The sequence below is a fragment of the Jaculus jaculus genome, chromosome 2 (genome assembly GCF_020740685.1).
Source record: "Jaculus jaculus isolate mJacJac1 chromosome 2, mJacJac1.mat.Y.cur, whole genome shotgun sequence".
NCBI lineage: Eukaryota > Metazoa > Chordata > Mammalia > Rodentia > Dipodidae > Jaculus > Jaculus jaculus.
The window spans coordinates 126,304,896-126,325,878 of NC_059103.1; the positions used below are offsets into that span (position 1 = coordinate 126,304,896).

The 20,983-nt window shown below is 38.5% G+C and overlaps 1 protein-coding gene across 1 annotated transcript in view; it reads right to left on the bottom strand.

Annotated features, from left to right (window-relative positions):
• Positions 1 to 18,437, bottom strand: part of LOC101604913 (short-chain dehydrogenase/reductase family 16C member 6-like) — a 31,321-nt gene extending 12,884 nt beyond the window's left edge. The window contains exons 1-4 of the mRNA XM_004653466.2: positions 18,117 to 18,437; positions 11,885 to 12,016; positions 2,044 to 2,143; positions 389 to 533 (exon numbers count right to left, since the gene is read on the bottom strand). Of these exons, the coding sequence (XP_004653523.2) occupies positions 389 to 533; positions 2,044 to 2,143; positions 11,885 to 12,016; positions 18,117 to 18,437 (698 nt within the window). The remainder of the gene's footprint in view (positions 1 to 388; positions 534 to 2,043; positions 2,144 to 11,884; positions 12,017 to 18,116) is intronic.
• Between the last annotated feature and the right edge of the window lie 2,546 nt (positions 18,438 to 20,983).

Genomic DNA, 20,983 nt, shown 5'->3' on the forward strand with positions numbered 1-20,983 from the left:
CTTTGTAACAATTCTCATATATGTGTTAAGCTGGTCTTACAAAATATTTCATCTTTGGGGATACATATACTTTAATATTTTGTATATAGAAGTTTATTTTCTCAAAACTAAAGTGCTATTTTAATACATTTTCCTTAACAACTTCTGTTATATTTTAATATTCTTATCATACCTAAAAGGTATGTTTTAAGCATGCATATGCTTTATATTATTTTTGTTAGGTAAATCCATTAATTTTAGGTTCATTGAAATATGTTTTACTACCCTAGGAATTGAAGTTCTTTTGTTTTACTAGTAAGAGTTCAAAATTTGCAAGTAATCAGATGATTACTGACATACAATAAAAGGTTATCATAAGAGTAAAGATTATGATAATCACTTCACTTACTTGGTTGTACAACCATCAAACATTCCAGTTTTGATGAAAAAGGGACAAACAATGGTGGTCTTAATTTTAGTTTTCTTTAGCAAATTTAGTTCAAGGAAGAGGGACTCAGCAAATCCAAAGGCTGCAAATTTGCTTGCAGAATAATCTGAAACAAAGTGAGAAGCTAGTAGTAATAGGCTTGAAAAGTGAATTATTAGAATTATTAAAAAATAAAACTTTTCCTTTCTCTGGCTTGCCCTTGAGGACAGAACACCACTGTTAAAATCATTTGTGTAGAGTAAAAGATATAACCTTCAACAGGAATATAGAGAGTAGTCCTGAAAAGAAGGGTCCTGGAGAGGGTGAGATGAAGTCTAACCTTAAAAACATTTGACTCTGGCCTGTAGCTCACAATACCAGAAATAGGGGATGCCCACATTGAGCTGTTGATCAGAGAGACCTATGAGGTCCCTAAAACAAGGCAGGCTTCTGTCAAAGCACTTTATTACCCACCTGAGGTTAAAAGTAAGATCCTATCGCTGAAGATCCCATATGCTGCCAGCATAGAACCTGAAGAGACCTGCCTGGATTCCCGAAGAGACCATCCACAGACAGCCATCTAGTGCTGGAAAGCACTACATAAGCTACAGGGGGAAAGTGGCCAACAATATGAGCAAGCAGGGATCTAAGCTAATCAGAAGCAACCAGCCTGGCAAGAAGTATACACCAGTGCAAGAGTGGCACACAGTCTTGGTGGGTAACCAATGGCTTTCTGGTTGGCTAAGAGATCTGCTCAGTGGAAATAAACCCATATCTGGAACTGGGAACCAGGTCAGACTCTTATGTAGACAAGTTTATGCTGTCCAATATCGAGCTCCCACTAGTCTTTGGCTAAAAGAGGGGCTACATCCATCTAACTGTCCCTAAATTAATTATACTTACCCAATTTAACCTATGCTGACTTCACTCTATGCTAGAGAATCTGTTTTTTCTTTTTCAGAAGGTAGTGATATTGGAGGAGATAATCCACCCCTTGCATCTCAGTCAAGGCACAGGTGAAACCACAGACGAAGTGGGGAGACAAGCAAGAGTGCTTCTTCCATGGTGAGCCTGACAATCAGTGCCAGGGAGAAGACAGACACTGAAGATATTCAACATATACCAAAATAGAAATCCAGAGGCTCCTGAGAGAGAATTCATCACTGAAGTAGATGTAAAACACACCGAACAAGTCTAAAGGAATTTTGCAAAAGAGGGGGCTGAAAGATTGTAAGAGTCACAGGTTGGGAGGTTATGCCTGGAGGCACTGCCTCCCCCCAATAACTAACTGCTGCTTTCACAACGCATAACCCACAACCCATGGTGAATTCTAGCAACCCCACTGAGGAGGGTCCCTTGCAGAATGGGGGCAGGGAGGATGGAAGAGATGGTACCAACACATCATGTATCCATATAAAATATGTTCTTAATAATAAAAAAATCATTTATGTGAGCAAACAGTTAAATCCTTCATTGCCTGAACTATATGCTTGACAATGATGTGAACCATTTAAATTTATGTAAAACCAAGAAAACTAGCTAGATGTTCCAAGATTGGTGTATGAAGAGCTTTTCTGTGACTTCAGAGTCTTAATTTCAGAGCAACACAAAGATAAATGGTAAGATGAAATACTCACCTGATAGTCCATTGATACCTACTAGTCCTGCTATACTTGAAATACACACCAAATGACCATGGTTATCTTTAATCATGGCAGGAAGGAAAGCCTTGCAAGTCTAGAAGATATGAATATCATATGTCATTCATTGATTTATTTATTACTTTAATTTTTTGTAAGCAGTTGATGAATTTATTAATTCACTTAGCAAATAATTATTTAGTACTCATCATGTGTTAAATTCTATGGCAGTACAAAAGTAGACTTATGCAACCACTGTTCTCAAAGAGCAGTATAAGAGATAATAGATGATTTCCTTTTCATTTGAAGTAAACTCTACTAATTGAATAAAATGAGTTTTTTTTTTTTTATATTTGTTGGTTATCTAAATATTTTAGTACTTAGTTTTTTTTTTTTTCTGCTTTGTTTCTTTGAGGTAGGGTCTCACTCTGGGCCAGGATGACCTAGAATTCACTATATAGTCTCAGGGTGGCCTCGAACTTATGGTAATCCTCCTAGCTCTGCTTCCTGAGTGCTGGAATTAAAGGTATGTGCCACCATGCCCAGCTTAGTACTTAGTTTTAAAAAATATGCTAAATGATTCATATTGTTTCTAATAATTCACATTAAGATTTAGTCACTCCTGCTGGAAATGGCGGTACATGCCTTTAATTCTAGCATTTGGGAGGAAGAGGTAGGAGGATCACTGTGAGTTCAAGGCTAGCCAGGGCCTATACAGTGAGTTCAAGGTCAGCCTGCTACAGTGAAACCATAACTCAAAAAAAAAAAAAAGCAAAATAAAAAAATAAAAACATTTAGTCAACATTACTTTAGAACTTCACCATCACCATGATTTTCCCTCACCCTAGCATGTTGAATGAATGGAGACTTTACTTAAGGAGAAGTGAATTTCAATATAACCAATGCATACCTGGTAAGTAAGTGCTTTGGAATTGTGTGCTGTGACTTAGATATGTTCTTACCTACATTGACTAGGTTCACACATTCATCCTTAAATAAGATATTAACTTAATATCATAATTCTCCATGTTGCAAAAATCTATTAATTTCCTTATCCCTGAACTGTACATATTCTCTGGGGCACATTTCCATCCTCTTTTCCCGATTACTAAGCTCTTTTGCTCGTAAGCAATGATGGAAATCTTGGAAATAAGATTATGACACTTGCACCTGGTAGAGCATTTTCTCGTAAGCTTGCCTACGGTTCAGTGTCTGGTAAGAGATTAGTGATCTTAGTTCAGTGTTACTTTTCCCACAACTATAAAATTTCTAGTTTCTCATGTCATCATTTTTCATGCTACGTAATTCTATTTATTCCCATAACTGAATTCAGTTTAATTTTAGCAATGCTAATCATCTAATTCTATGAGTTATAATTTGACAGTGTCAACATTTTACACTGGAGACATTTGAGAGGTTGCCCAATGTGTTCAACCTACAGAGAAAAGGGCACTGGATCAAAAACAGCACTTTGCCTTTCAAAACCATTTTGTCTTACTAACCTTGCTCTGTGGCTGCTGAACTAATGGCTGGGTTTCTGCTTAGGTAGTGACAGTTGGGGGATCTTTTGACATGCCATGCTTGTGTGCAGTGACAATTTATACATCTGTTCCTTGTGGTTATGACATTTTAGTTTTTTAAAAAATTAAGAACTGAAAAATTTGGTTTTACCAGTCAAAATTATGCTGGGAATTATCCAGACTGTTTTGTTTTTCAGCTAAAAAGCTTGAAGGTTCTGGGTCAGCCCCAGACCTGGTGAGATATGGGGTCTGAAATCCTATGGTATGGTGGTTCCACTGTGGCACCACATTTTCAAACAAGGGAAGCTGAGAAATGCAAGGCGTGGGTTAGCTCCCGTTTTGATAAGGAATTCCATACTTTGTGGTAGAGAATTTTTTCAGATGTGAGAGTAGGTATGGGCCTACAGCAATCTGGTACGTAGCTAAACACTCGAAAAATGAGGGTCTAACCACTTTCAGGGGTTTAGTTTTACTTGCTTTTCTCTAAAATATATTTTATGCATATATTTATGTGTTTTGCCTTTGAGATGGGGCTGAATTTGCTACTATTTTCCCTACGCTTTCAATTGAGGAAAATTGTCCCATGTAGAGATAAAATGTCTAGGTATTTATAGAAATCCCCCTCTTACCAATGGATTACATTCTAGTAACCTCAATGGATTTCAGATCTTGGAGAGTAGCCCTATGTATACTATGTATTTTCCTATGAATAGATGCATGCCTATGATAAAATTCAGTTTATAAACTGAGCACAATAGTAGTTTAACAATAATTAATAATAAACTGGAACCATTACAATACTACACTGTAATAAAATGTGACCTCTTTTTTCTCAAAATGTCTTAATGTACTATAGATCTTAGCAACCCCAATATATCACCTTTTAAAAAATAAGTTAAGAAATTCAAGCTTTTTCACCTAAAGAAAGCACCTTAAATCTTTTTTTGGCATATGTGAATTGCCAGAATCCGTGACCTTGTACTTCAGGGCCATTATTAAATTAAATGAAGTTCCTTTGAAATAAGCAGAGTGATAGCTACTGCAACAACTGATTTAAAAACCATGGCTAGGGCTGGAGAGATGGCTTAGCGGTTAAGTGCTTGCCTGTGAAGCCTAAGGACCCCGGTTCGAGGCTCAGTTCCCCAGGTCCCATGTTAGCCAGATGCACAAGGGGGCGCACGCGTCTGGAGTTCGTTTGCAGAGGCTGGAAGCCCTGGTGTGCCCATTCTCTCTCTCCCTCTATCTGTCTTTCTTTCTGTGTCTGTCTCTCTCAAATAAATAAATAAATAAAAATAAAAAAAAACCATGGCTACTAAGTGACTAATGAGTATAATGTGTGACTGGTGTACACACACACACACACACACACACACACACACACACACAGAGACAGACACTGGGGCAAACAATGACTCACCACAGAGTGGAGTGGTGTGATGTGGTGTAAGATTTCATCATGCTGTATTGTCAAAACTGTATTTGGAAAACAAAATTGTAAGTAAGAGGGGCTATTGTGCAAGTGCCTAGGATTGTAGCTATAATGTATTGGTAGAAATTATTTTAAAGGACATTGTAAGAATAAAGCCTAATGAATGAACTTCTTAAATTTTTAAGCATTAATTTATGGATCAGAGATTTTTGATTATGAAGACTACAAACATGTTAATTTAAATATGTTACCATAATTAATGACTTCATATATATTTTCATAATTGATGAAAAGGGTTGATGGACAAGATGTGCCCACTAGGGGAATAATGGCACATAAGTCATGGCGGCAATCAACTGCTCTCCCGCCCAAGTACTAACCAGGCCCAACCCTACTTAGCTTCTGAGATCAGACAAGATCGGGCACGTTCAGGGTGGTATGGCCATAGACTCAACTGCTCTCTAACTGGATCTGGAGCCTGCACAGCAGGAAGAAATTCATGCCTTGTACTGTGAAATAGGTCAGAAGGCTATGGCCTGGAAAGTTATAGACTATAGAGGGAGGTTTACACTTTATTGGCTAAATGGAGAGGTTATGGTCTTCCAAAAGTTTTCTAATTTTACATGTTTATCACCTTTGATCAATGCTGCTCTCACTGTGGTTGGAAAGCATGGGATTTACAAATAGTGGTGAAAAACAGAAATCCTTAAAGCTGCCTAGCATGAGATGAGTCATCTCTATCACATCTGCCAGGGAGTGTTGCAGAGGAAAAGGGGGATTAAATATGAGTGCTTCTACCAGCCTGACAAGAAGTACACACCAGTGCAATGGTGGCACACAGCCTCAGTGGGAATCCAATGGCTTTTTGATTGGCTAAGAGATCCTCTCAGTAAAGGAACCCATATCTGGAATTGGAAGCCAGGTGAGAATCCTATGGAGACAAGTTTAGGCTCTCTAATGTCCAGCTCCCACTAGTCTTTGACTAAACGAGAGACTACATCCATCAACCTCTCCCTGAATTAATTACACATACCCCCTTTTTTTTTTTTTTTTGGCTTTTCTCACTCTGGTCCAGGCTGACCTGGAATTAGCTATGTAGACTCAGGATGGCCTTGAACTCACAGTGATCCTCCTACCTCTGCCTCCCGAGTGCTAGGATTAAAGCCGTGTGCCACCACACCATGCCCGACCACTTACCCAATTTAACCTCTGCTGACTTCACTCTCCATTGGGAAATCTGTTCTTTTTTTTTTTTTTTTCCAGAAGGTAGCAAGACTGGAGGCAATTAATCATCCCTTGCATCTCAGTCAAAGCCCAGGTGAAACCACACAGGAGTTGAGGAGATGAGCAATAGTGCTGCTTCCATGGTGGGCCTGACAATCAGTGCCAGGGTGGAGATACTCAACACATACCAAAGTAGAAATCCAGAGGCTCCCGAGAGCTCATCACTGAAGTAGATTTAAAGCCTGCTCTTGTTTGGCTAAATACATATATTATTCTCACCAAACTGCCATGAAAGCACTACACTTAATGTTCATATTCATATATTAGTGCTATTCTCACTTTTCTTTAAAGAAGCTTCTCTTTTTAGATGGCATGATCACTGGGATGACCCAAAAGGCAATTCACTGCTGAGAAGTAAGAGGAGTGCTCAGCACTGAAACATCTCTAGCACATCCTCCAAGGCTCAGGGTCCATTGTGGAAGAGGTGGTGGAAAAAATGTAAGAGCCCAAGGAAGGATACCACTCCTTACAATGCAACTGTACACACAGAAATTGGTCTCAATATCCATGACCTCACAGTGCTTAGCAATACCTTCACAAGACCCTCATAATAGGAGAAAAAGATGATGTATCACAATAAAGAGAGACTAATGGAGAAAGGAAGGGGATATGATGGAGAATGGAGCTCTGAAGGGGAAATGGTGGAGCAGAGGGAAATATTTTGGTTTATTGTTTGTAAGTGTAGAAGTTGTCAAAAATTAAATTAAATACAAAAAGAAAAAAAGTTAAAAAGGACTTCAGATAGTACATCAAGTTGGACTTGTTTATATATGCTATCTTTTACACATCTGAAATTTCATCTCTTTGACAACTATTTATTATCACCAGGGATTATATTATATTGTTTTTTTTTTTTTTTTTTTTTTTAGTGTCAACTTTAATGACTGGAAGATTTGCGGGTTATATTAAGTTGGGTAAGTCTCTGAGACACCTTATTTGTATCATTTTTAAAGTCATTAAAATTCATGGAAAGTATCATGTCACCAAGTAGAGTGAATACAGCATTTGCTGTGTATGTGTGAAGACCAGAGTTTGGATCCCCAGCACTCATCTACATGCTGGGTGGAACTGGCAGCTATCTGTAACATCAGGGCTTAGGAGGCAGAGATAGAGTCACATCGGCAAGCTGGCTAGCTAAACTAGCTGAATTGATGAGCACGGGACTCAAGTGAGAGACCATGCCTCAGTAAATAAAAAGGTGATTGAGGAAGGTTACCTAATATCCACTATGCATGCAAATGGGCATGTGGACACACCCTCCCACATTTTTGTTCACAGACATATGAGCATGCACATGCATACCACAGACATCATATACAAAAGAGTAAGTATGTGTTTAAGCTAAAGATGATGTTGTTACATAGGTATGGTACACAGAATTAGCCCATAAGCATATGACTGGCCCACAATCAGAGTATACTCTTTCAGAGATTGACTAGAACAGAATTTATTGTAGAGTCATTTTCAGTTGTAGAGGGATACCAAACTCCAAAGATGTTGAAGTCCCTCATACAATGTGATATTGCATTTTTATATAATCTGTGTATATCTTCCTGCATATTTTTCATCATGTTTAGGTTACTAATTCAATGTAAATACTATTCAAGTATTTTGAGCTGTTTAGCGAATAATGATAAGAAAGATGTACATGTTCAGTACAGATGCAATTTACTTTTTCAAACAGTTTTAATTATGAAGGACAAACTGAGAAGGGCTAGATTATGAGTCTGTGAGGGACATTCAATGTGCTTTATGTTCTTATAGCATCATTTAATGATCAAAGCATTGGAGAGATTAGGCATGGATAGTCTATATCTCAACATAATCAAGGCTATATATAAAGCTCCGAAAGCCCAAATAATACTTAATGGGGAGAGACTGGAGGAATTCCCATTGAGATCAGGAACAAGACAGGGTGTCCACTCTCACCTCTGCTCTTCAGCATAGAACTGGAAGTCCTAGCTCAAGCAATAAGACAGGAGAAAGAAATAAAAAGGATACAAATTGGAAATGAAGAAGTTAAGTTAGCCCTATTTGCAGATGACTTGGTTATATCCATTAGAGATCTGAGAACCTCAATCTCAAAACTCTTAAAGGTGACATTCTTAGTTTGGGTTATAAATTGAATCATCAGAAGAAAGTATGGATGATTAATTAATGAATTAATTTGAGAGAAGAGGGGGAGAGAGAGAGAGAGAGAGAGAGAGAGAGAGAGACAGAGAGAGAGAGGGAGAGAGAGAGAGAGAGAGAAGCAGATAGAGAATGGACACACCAGGGCCTCTCACCACAGCAAACAAACTCTAGACACATGTGCTACCTCATGCATCTGGCCTTATGTGGGTACTGGGGAATCAAACCTGGGTCCTTTGGCTTTGCTGGCAACTGCCTTAACTGATAAGCTATTTCTCCAGCCTGATGATTTTTTTTAAGTAGTTCAAATTTAAGTGAATGTTGTCATAGTGCAGTAAGCTTAGGGGAATACCTGGAACATAGTTTGACTTAGTCTAATCATCATATAATCTATAATAAATTTTATAGATAGCTTGAAAAATACTCATTGCCCTTATCCACATACCTACATAGAGAAAATAGGCAGATTTTACTAGTGACTGTCACTGACATCTTTCATGATGATGCATCTATATGCTCAGCAAGAACCAGCCTTCTTTTTTTCGAGATATAATTGAAGATCTTGATAACACTCTTAGAGGATAGATATGCCATATCTAGCAATAACTTTTAGTTAGTATCATGTGACAAGCTCACTATTAAGGAGCAATAGCTATGGTTCATATGTGGCACTGATGTCTATATGCTACTGGATTGATACCAGTTTTGTGGCTGAGAGATTCTCTCCCATAAGTGTTTATAGGCAATAAAGATTTTTGTGGATATTGAGGGAGGTCGATTTCACACAGTAACCCCACATAACCTGTAAGCCTCAGTACAATACGGTGATTCCCCCTTATCTGCCTCCCTCTTCTTTCTTCTCAGTTTTGATATACCAAAATCCTGACTAATATTGTACTGGGGTTTACAGGCTATGCAGTGTTACTGCTGCCAATGGCTCAAACCGTGCTCATCCTTTCTGATATCTTCAACCCTAGTTCAGACAGAACAGGTCCTTCAAAGATCCTTAGGCATGGGTCTAATGCACTTTGGTGGGACTGAGTCAGGACTCTGGAGTACCACAAGTGAGAGGAAAGTAGAGAGGAGGGAGACAGAAGGGAGAATCATATACTGTACTGGGGTTTACAGGTTTTTTAGGGTTACTGTGTGGTGTTCTCAGTGAGCTCAGAAGCATCTGAATACTTTTGAGCAGGTTAGTGAAATGATTTGGTTAATGCATTGAATGTACCACTTTGTTTGCATATATAGGTGGGTTATAAGGCAGTAGGGTGGAAGATGTCAGAAGGGATGAGGATGGCTTGAGCCACTGGCTGCAGGTAGAGAGGGACATACATTTGGACATGATTTCCAGGGTATTGCTATTAAAGCAAAATAAGGGATATGATGAGGAATGCATGTATTCTTGCTCCTTCTACCAAGAAGGCATCTATCTTTACCAAGGAGAAAAGTTTGGGGTGATGTTATACAGGCAAGGTCAGTAACAATTTTCAGAAATGTTTATGGACAGTCAAGCACTGTGTTAGTTGCTCAGTTTGTATTGGTTCAAATAGATTCACTGAGCTGCAGTAAGGTTTCTCACTAGTTCTTGGTGACCAAAAAGAAGACTTATGCAATATGCTGAGGATTATAAGGAGTTTAAAAGTATTGAGTTTAAATCAGGTTCACTGAGAAAGCAGCACTCTCAGCACAAGGGCAAAGGAGACAGACACTAAGGACACTGAACACTTACCAAAGCAGAGATCCAGAGGAACCCAAGACCTCATCACTGAAGCAGACTTAACACAAACCCAACATGGCTCAGGGAATTTCACAGAAGGGGTGCAGAAAGATTGTTAGAGCCACAAGTTGGGAGATTATACACAGATACATTGCCTCTTCCTGGTAACTGATGGTTGCCCCCACAATGCACAACCCATAATCTCCATGGGAATGACCGCCATCTCCAACAAAGAGGGTCCCTTTGGAGGGGGCCAGGGATGAGGGAGAGGATGGTACCAACATGTACTATTTATATACTGATTATGTCCATAATTAATAAAAATAATAATAAGTAAAATTAACAAGCAAAAAAAAAAGTATTGAGTTTAAATAGGGTGGAATTTGGAGACAGTTAAAGCAGATGCATTCCAAAGCCCACTCAACCCCCAGACACAGAGGACAGAGGCTTTGCCTCCCCTACCTGTCACCATGTCTCCCAAAGCCCTGGTCTCAGACACATGTACCTCTTCCGTGCCTCATTGGTTGCTGGTAACTAGTTTTTTAATCACCAACAAGTGTAAGCCTTCCCAAAAAAATAACTCTAGTTATTCTAGTTTTTTCATCTCTTATTCACTTTCCAGAGTTCTACTGTCCAAGACAGAAGCCTCTAGGCATCTGTGGCCACCTAAGTGTACATTTAAGTAAAATAAATGACATAAATCTCAAAGGTTAGTCCCTCAGTTCCACAAATCACTTCATGTTTTTCAGTTGTTACAGATAAGTAGTGGCTATCATATAGGGAAACAGTTGGACAACATCTGCTTTATCAAAACCATTTCTGCTGGATAGTGATATCTAGCCACTCCAGACCCCAGGCAGGACACTAACTTATTTAAATAAAATATATTATTTATTTATTTATTTGTAGGCAGAAGGAGACAGTGAGGAGGGGGGAAGGGATAAAGAGATAATGGTCTCACCAGGGCCTCCAGCCACTGAAATTAACTCTAAATGCATGTGCCACCTTACGCATCTGGTTTATGTAGGTCCTATGGCATTGAACCTGGGTCCATTGGCTTTGTAGATAAGCACCTTAACTGCTAAGCCATCTCTCCAGTCCACTAATTTCTTTTCTTAAAGAACTCTTCTTATTTCACTTATTTGTTTTGTAAGTATGGACAGTTTAGCAGTTTCATGACATTGGGGAAATAATGTGAACACTTGGACTTCAGTTTCCTTGTTTGTAAAAAGAATGAAAATGATACCAGAACTCCATGCACAGTTAAGGAACTTATAATTCTTCCTGACAGAGGAAGTGATCAATAAACGTTAGGTGCTTTTTTTCTGCCTCCATTTCTTTTGTTTCCATGCCCAGTCTTACTTACATAAACCATCACCACACTAAAAATCAGGCCCCTATCTATATAAGCTCCCATATTACTCATGACAATACTAAGTCATTCTTGTATAATTGCTGTTGTATTTCTACTAGTATTAGGGTAGGAAGATATCTGAATAGTATAGTAAGTTTTGAAGCAACACTGAAGAAGGTGAAGAAAGGGAATTTCCCTGAGAATTTGGAATAGGGCAAGACCAGGAAAAATTAAATGATGTGTGGTAAGGTGGAACCTGGGGAAGATGAGGCACCCTCCCACCCAGTGATCAGTAGAAAGTTCCCAAATGATATGTTTACAGATAAATGGTTAAAGAATTACTTCTAGAGATGCGTGGGATTTTCATACTCACCAATGAAATAAAATGAAAAAGAGAGACTTACCCAGAAATGAGCGATAGCATTGACATAAAATGATCTTTCTGCCACATGATCTGGAATATCAAGGAAGGGCTTTCCTGTGACAATACCAGCATTGTTAATGAGGATGGTGACATCACCAACTTCTTCTCTAACCTGGTCAGAAGTGAGGGAAACAAAAGTAAGTGAAGCTTTGCTTGTGACGTTTACTTTTCCAAGTCACTATTTTTTTTCTTATTTTATTCAGCTGCATCCATGTATGGACAGGCATTTCAGTCACTGGAAAATAACATGTGTAATAGTGTCCCCAAGATAAGATTGTCTAGTGTTAGTGTAGTCATTCTGTTTGTATAAGCACACATTATGTTGTTTGCACAAGAAAGTTGCTTAACAATATTCTCCTCAGAATACACATCCATTCTTACATAATGCACAATTATAATTTTTTTAAATTAGATATTTTACATTTGTGTTTCACAAAGAAATTCAGTAATTTTAAAGTGACTCGATGACATATGTATGTATATGTTGTGTGCTATGTGTGTGTATATATCCTTGTCTGTGTGGGGGGGTGTAGGTGCATGTGCATGTGGAAGCAAGAGATCAAAGTTGGATATCTTATCAGTTGTTCTCTTTTGAAATAGGATCTCCTGCCAAACCTAGAGCCCACTGATTCAGTCAGACAAGTTAGCCAGCCCTAGGTTCAAGCCCTTGCTGATCTTTTCAACAGATGTTTCCTGTTGAGTGATGATGGAAAGTCCTTGCCGCTCAAGTAGGAGGACCTGAGTTTGGATTCCCACCACTCATGTAAAAGCCAAATGTGGTAGTGTGTGCTTATAATACCAGCGTTGGAGAAGCAGAGACAAAAGATCCCTATGGCTTGGCACCTAACTAGCCTACCCCAATCAGTGAGCTCTAAGGTTACCAAGCAACTCTGACTAAAAAATAATGTACAGTGCAACTGACATTGACCTCTGGCTTACACAAATACACATACCTGAACATATGTGTGTCCATATATATATGAACACACATATACATAAGGCTTACATACTCATGGAAAAACACTTCTATTTAGCAGTTTTCTTTAAAGAATATGTTTTTCATGTGGAAATGGCCTGCTGTATAGTATGGTACTTTCCCTCTCTAGTTTTTTTGGTAGTGCTGGAGACTGAATCTAGGATTTCATGCATTCTAGGAAACTCCTCTACCACTGTGCTATATCATTAGCCCTCTTTTTATTTTGAGACAGGTCTCACTAAGTTGCCCAAACTAGACTTAATCTTGCTGTCTAACTCAGGCTGGTCTTGAACTTGTGATCCCTGTGCCCCAGGTTCCAGAGTATCTGGAGTTATAGGCCCTTGCCGACAGACCTATCATTGCACATTTTCTTTGCTCTCAGTTCTACTATAGCAGAGTCCTTTCCTGCTGGGGCAGGAAAATCTGAGGGCACTGTCTCTCCTTACATACCTCTGAGCATGTTCTTTCCAGTGGCCATTATGTTTACTCTGGTCATGGTGGATGTCTCATGGCTACTTGTAATAGTCTGAATGAGGAATTTCCCCCATAGCCTGATGTGCATGGAATTCTTGGACTCTTGCTGGCAGCAGTTTTGGAGATGTGTTGTTAGAGAATGGCTTTGGGTGTTATAGCCTGGCTTCCCCCTTGCCAGAAATCAGTACACTCTGTTGCTGCTCTCTGCCAGCTGCTGTGACAAGATGTGATATCCAGACTCTGTTGTACCATCTTTCCTTGTTATGATTAAATTTCCCCTCAAAACGAAGCCTTTAATCCCACCAGAAGCTTTTGGTCAGCAATATGAATGTAAGTGCGACACTACTGCAGGTGACATTTCCCTGATTCGTTTATGTCCAGGCAGTTTACAGTGCTTGTGAACCGCTATGGTTAGGCCAGTGCTTGGAATGAAGACATTCCAAATATGGATGCATTTGATCCACTATGCAGAGACCTCTGTTCAAAGACTGCCTCAAGTCTAAAGGTTCTGTGACTGTGATATTTTCCAAGTTCTACAGCTGTGTTCCTACTACTGTGTCCCATGTATTCTTTTCCCTTCCCTTCTACATAGCCCACCTCGTCCATTTGTAAAATCCACTGAACATTACAAATCTTATCTGGAGAAATGTATGCTGCAGAAACAACAAACAATTTTTTTCTCTCTTACCATTTAGTCTCACAGTGGTGCAGGTAATGCTGACATAGCTGATCAAAGCAAAAGCAGGCATAGCAGGAAGCAAGTTTACACCATGCTGATTTCACTTTTTTGTTCTGAACAGAATCTTTGCCAGATATGATGATAATCATTTTCTTTATTTTCAGACAAGAAGCGTTGTCTGCCCTGACTTTTCTAATTCCTGTTCTATGTATTATATGCTGAGCCTTCTAGAAGACAGAATTTGGAACAATTGAGTGAATTTTACTGATGTAGATGAGGAGGATGAAATATTAATGGAAGAGCTTTAAAATAGCTAGGCTGGTGTTGAGATTAGACCCTCCTGCTTTGGAGGAGAATAAGACCATGGAAAATGTCCATGAGAGGCTTGAATGCAAAGAAAGATATCTCATTCATTTTGTGGGAGAATTAGTATACATAAATACATAAGGCCTCATCCTATACCAAGGAGAATGGGCACTTTTGGCATTAATGGCAAGAATGGGAGGAAGAAGTGGAAGGCCCTAGTTCTCAGGGACACCAGGGCTGGGAGGGATCTGACCTAGAGCACAGGATTTAATTTCACTGTATTTTGAGAGGCAGGTATGAAGGCATTGATATCTCAGTATATGGATGAGGAATCAGGTTCTGAGAAATTAAGACTTTCCAAAAGACTTGCTGATTTTGAGAGGAGTATTAATTCATCCAGTTTGGATTTATTTACATAATCTGCTTATACCCAAAGTTCTTCACAGCCCAAACTAATGCTGTGACAGACATTTTGTGAGTACATATGTCATACAAAAATGAATGTTAACTAGTCTAGCATATCTAGACATGTGAATTTGGGAGTAAATTATGAAGTTAGGTATTTTAACAGAAATAATTTTTATTTTATTTTATTTATTTTACCAATCTATTTTATTTATTTATTGAAACAGTATCTCACTAAATAGCTCAGGCTGTCTTCTAACTCACAATCCTCATGCCTCAGCATCCTGAACACCAAGATTACAGTTGTGCATCACCAGGTCTGATTGTGTATATTGTATATTACTATTGATGATGGAGATGATAATCTAACTGTGGAAAGCTAATTACTATGCCCTGGAATCATGTCATTGCTATTTGAACCTCCTACAGATTTCAAAGTAAGGATTGTTTATTGAACCTATTGTAGGTAATGTTTACTATTAGTATTTGGGTTTCTTAGGAGTTAATAATTAATTAAAATTAAGCCAAAATGCACATAAACTACTGGACATAGAAACCTTTTACTTATAGGATAGTAGAAAAAATATTTAAAAGTTTTAAACATTCCAGCAGAAAAAATATTTTTTAAAAATATTTATTTATTTGAGAGAGACAGAGAAGGAGGGAAGGAGAGAGAGAGACAGAAAGAGAGAGAGAGAGAGAGAGAGAGAGAGAGAGAGAGGAAGAAGCAGAGAGAGTGGGCATGACAGGGCCTCCAGCCACTGCAAACTCCAGACACATGCACCACCTTGTGCATCTAGCTTATGTGGGCTGTGGAGTGATTAAACCTGGGTCCTTAGACTTTGCAGGCAAGTCCCTTAACTGTTAAGCCTTCTCTTTAGCACCCCCAAATATTTTTTTTTTGTTTTTTTGAGGTAGGGTTTCACTCTAGTCCAGGTTGACCTGGAATTCACTATGTAGTCTCGGGGTGGCCTCAAATTCATGGTGATCCTCCTATCCCTGCCTCTTGAGTGCTGGGATTAAAGGTGTGTGCCACCATGCCTGGCTCTAAATATTTTTGATTTAAGTTCTCAGGATGGATTTCTACTAGATATCAAGAAAATTTTAACTCGGAAGGAAAGAGGAAGGGGTAGGCTGTAATACTGCTTTGCAGAGGGAGAAGACAATGGGGGCCTTCGTAATGCTCACAGTTCACTGATGCCCTGGGGGAATGTGACATCAGCTCCGATGTCTGGAAAAGGGAGAGGGTATCACCTCAGCTCTTTCACTTACACAATCCATGACCTACCTAAATTCCTTAGACTCTTCCTCTGCTTTATTATTAGTAAACTGGAAAAAAGAAAAAAAAAAACAAACGAGAGTTCTGATTTCACTGTGAAAGTTATATGTGATAACAGACAGGAAAAAAGACATTTTTGAATCCTGATCTGGCTAGAATGTAATACAAGGATGGGTACTGCCAAATAGACTATATCTTTAAATTCACCCAAAGACATTCATCCTAGAACTTTTCCTGTTGTGCTTCTTTCTCTTTTGCAAAACAAAGACTAGTTTGATTCAACTCTTGTGCACTAAGACACACCTATGGAGTACTTATTCCCTTTAGCCAATGATGGGTTGCAAAGAGTAAGTTCTATGGGGGCCCAAAAATAAGAAAGAAGGAAGTAGAAGAGAGTAAAGAAGAGTGAGAAGGGTGATTTGAAAATTGTCCACAGAACAGTGATTCAATAATTAAGATTTGAATGAGAAGAATTGGTCCTCTATAAATAGACTTTCTACTGCAAACCAAAAGGGAGATTGCCCAGGGGATTCTAGAAGCAGTGTGTGCCCTGTGGCTCCCAGGTTCTTGAGTGGCAGTCTTGTTCCTGCCAATCACTAATTTTACCATCTTGTGTAAGTTGCATATTCACTGTTCATCAGTTTTGTCATTTTTAACAGGGGTGATAATGGTATACATGTAACAGGGCTGAGGAATGTGATTAAGTAAAGTACTATGTGTACACATTGCATACAATAATAAATACAATATAGCTAGTAGAGTGGAGGGGTTGCTTGTTTGAAGTCTTTGACAAAGTTTCATGCTTCTGACCAGAGGCTGTATGTTTCCTTTCTGAGCAAGTCATTAAGCTGATATACCCAACCACATCCCATAGCCATGTGAGAGTTACTGGGTTCTCCCTCTCAAGGCTACTGTATGCCTACCGCAATCATGCCAGAGTCAACTATCATAAAATCAGGAGTAGCCTCTATGCCATGGACAACTCTGACATTCTTCAAACTACCCAATAATAAGCCAGTTTACCTGTTCTTTCATGTGAAAGCCACAATAAAAGCACTTCCTTCTGTTTCTGATTTGTGACCCTCCTGAAACTCCCCTTAGTGCCCCTACTTGGTACACAGTGTCTCCCCGGGGGACGGCAAGTACGGTGGGATTTGGTGCTGACTCTCTCTTCACCTCTGTCAGGCTACATCACATACCCCATAGTTAACATATCCTTTAAAGTGTTCTTGTTAGAATACAGAACTACAAAAGCAACCCTAGCTACTATTATGACTATTTATCAACATTCACAAGGAAGTTACAACAGAATCATAGGTTAAGTCCAAGAAGAATTTTGTTGTCAAAATATGCTGAGTGCTTCTGCCCTTTGCTGTACATGCCGTGTTCTCAGAATATGATGGTAATGGCATTGACATCAGAGAGGATAGAATTTTAGAGACATTATAGGGCTGGAGAGATGGCTTAGTGGTTAAGCGCTTGCCTGTGAAGCCTAAGGACCCCTGTTTGAGGCTCAATTCCACAGGACCCACATTAGCCAGATGCACAAGGGGGCTCACACATCTGGAGTTCGTTTGCAGTGGCTGGAGGCCCTGGCTTGACCATTCTCTCCTCTCTTTCTCTGCCTCCTTCTCTCTCTGTCACACTCAAATAAATAAGAATAAACAACAAAAAAGTTTAGAGACATTATAATCAGAAAGCATATACAGCTAAAGCTTTATGACTTGCAGATTATTGGCCATTCATTTTACAGATGATGAAACAAGGGTGAAGAAACGTAAGTAATTTGGTAAAAGGTATACAGCCAATGAGCAGCACAGCAAGGGTAAAGCATGGCTTCTAGCAACTTCAGAGCGTGAATGAATCACTAAACAAGGTAGGCCGGCAACTGGGTTCTGAAGACTGACCAAGTTCCCACTGACATTGCTTTCTGCTAAACTGATTTTTGGAGGCCACTAAATCATACTTCTGATACATAGAATTAATCTGGAGACAAAGAAATCTTGGTGAAGGTTATGATAAGTCTCTTCCTCCTGTAATTGTGAAAGCAATTTTCCTTGGCATTGAAACAAAGAATGCCAACATAAGCTTACCTGATCAGCGACTCTGTAGACCTCTTGCCTATTGCTGCAGTCACACTTATAGGCAAAGACTTTTACATCACCCTTTTCTTTGGCCAGTCTACATGTTTCCATATTGCTTTCTTGATTAATGTCCCATAGAACTACAGTGGCCTTATGGCTGGCAAACTTCATGGCCAATTGCCTCCCAAGTCCACTTCCAGCTCCTGTTATGAGTACAATCTCTCCAGCAACATTCTTTCTTCTCTTGGGAATTATCTTGAAAACTAAAGATTCTAAAAAGTAATATAGAAACTTTCCCAAAAAAATAACTGTGTCCACCAATGCATCCATGTTGGCTGACTGAAGAAAGCAATGTCCTAGTAAAAAGAAAAGTAGCTGGTAAATCCATTACATTACAATAATGCACTGCAGCTACATTTAGTGAATGGATTTTACCTCTGAGATGCTCATTCTTCAAATTATATGTCTTAGCCGCAATTATCAAAACTGTTGAGTTTTAAAATTATATAAAGAATGATCATGAAAGCATTTCATGTTAAGTTTATAGGGCATGTTTCTTTCAGATAATTTAATTGACTGACAGGTAGGTCTTACATTATTAGGATAGCTTTAGAGTTAAGAACACTAAATCATTATGTCTTGACTCATTCAGTCTTATGTGAAATGTAAGCCAAGGCATTTGACAAGTATCCAATAATATTTTTACCCATGACTTTGCACTTAACAGACATGTACTTTTCAATAGGCAGTTGTTTAATAAGAATATATAAACAATATTATAGTACAAACAAAGCATTTCTAGATTTTACTTATTTCTTACAATATGTCATTGAGAGAGACAAGCCAAGACTAGTTATTGCTGTTTGATAGTGAGGGCAGGGAATCAAAAAACATCCAGTAGTAGTTCTGTTTGATGTCACAAAATAAGTGACAATAGAATCTAGAACCAAAGACAGAAGTCTTCTGAAATGTTACCCAACTCTTTACTGTTAGAATGGCTGTTCTTGGAACAAACATGTCCTTTTACCCATAGATACCACTTTGTTTTTAATAGAAGATTTTGTATTTGACCATATTTTCTTCATGTTTGATAATTATATTCTATTATACTTTAATGACCTTATGCATAAATTAGAGATTAGAAAATCTGTATTTAAATAAACCAGAGAAATGAGGAAATAATTACAATGATGATAATGCTGAGGTAAAGATGGAATACCAGCTTTTATTATTTTTTCTAATATTATGGAACTACATATACCAGGCAAAATCTAAGTGTATAATAGAACTCATCTAACTCTAGTAAGGGCTTCCCTGTCTTACACTTGAGAAACAGTCACTAGAGGCTACACAAGCCAGCCCATGACCACAGGTAATGATAGTGGTAATAGAAATCTAAATTGCGGCTTCAGTGCCCAAGCTCTTAAATTCTAAGTCATATAGTACTGTCATCCCCCCAAATGCCCAGTTGAGATTGGTGAGAAGAATTATTTTCAATTTAAATCAGTTAGGAATTAGTTTTGAGGTTTTTTTTTTTTTTTTTTTTTGGGTCACATAGAGTATGCCATTAGCCCCATTCTACCAGAAGATAAAAAGAGAAACATTTCCCCCATAACACATCATATGCAATATTTATGTGAACTTCAGAAGGAGAAAATGAAACATTACAACTCATATCAAGTAGCTTAACTCAGTGTCATATTATAGCAATAATAGCTAGCTAGTCACTAATAGAATCAAAGACAGGGTCTCTTGAATTTTCACCAGGTCTCTACCAGTAGAATGGTGGTTCTTAGAACTAATATGTCCTTTGTCCACAGTCAGTTTTTTTTTTAAAGTTAATCTGTGCAATTTAGGAAGACAGCCTACTTCTCAGACAAGAAAAGTCAGCACAGAGCTGCTACGTGGCACGTGGTACAGATATCACTTTAACAAAAGGCTTGTTTCCTGGGCTGTGTGAGAAGGAGTCTGCTTCTCAATCAGGAAAATCACTGGGTACACAATGTTATCTTTCACCTTTTTTTTGGAAAGCTACATTCAAGATAGAACAGATCACTTTCATTAACTGACTTGGATTTATTGAGAATATTAACTATCTTAAGAGGTATTATCCTTGGAGAATTTTAGGGACTTCCACTTACCTTAATGTTCTCTGAGTTAATGCAGATTCCAGGTTTCTAATTAGAAAAGAAATGGAGCTGCAGAAAATTCACTCTCTTCTCCAAGCTTATATAGACTTTTCTGGGTCAAGTATAGTCCTCAAGGAATGAGTAGCATACTTCAGTGATGAAAGTAGAGCATATCTGATCATCTATTAAAAACAATACCAGATGTGGAGAAGGTGTTGTAGGCCAAATGATTTGCTATAGGGAGGACAAGGGAGGACTGGGACTGTCCTACATTCTCCATCCAGATTTGTCTTCCCCAGATACCTGGTATGATGTGTCTGGGAAGAAATTCAAGTTACCTTGCTTTGAAAATTATTAGATTTCAACATCACATTAATATGCTTAGGGACTACTTAGAGGACAAGAGATTTGAAAATTTTCAATCATTGTTTAAATTATCAGTGAACTGCATTGACAGACTACTGAAGACATTCAACTTTGGAAGAAAGGAAAAAGTGTATGTGAATTTTGATATAAGTAGTGCTAGCTAGAAATTGTCATTCATATCAGATGGGTACTTGGACTCTTCTGGCAATCAAAGAATCAGAAAAAAGGCATGAAACATCAAGATAAATAAGTCAAATATCAAATAACACTGCATGGTTTTCATGCCTAATTTTTATTTAAGACTCAAAATAGGTTAGTAGGGAAACACTGAGGTTCATGCAGGGACATAATTCACTAAGGGTTGGACCATTTTGTAAGTAG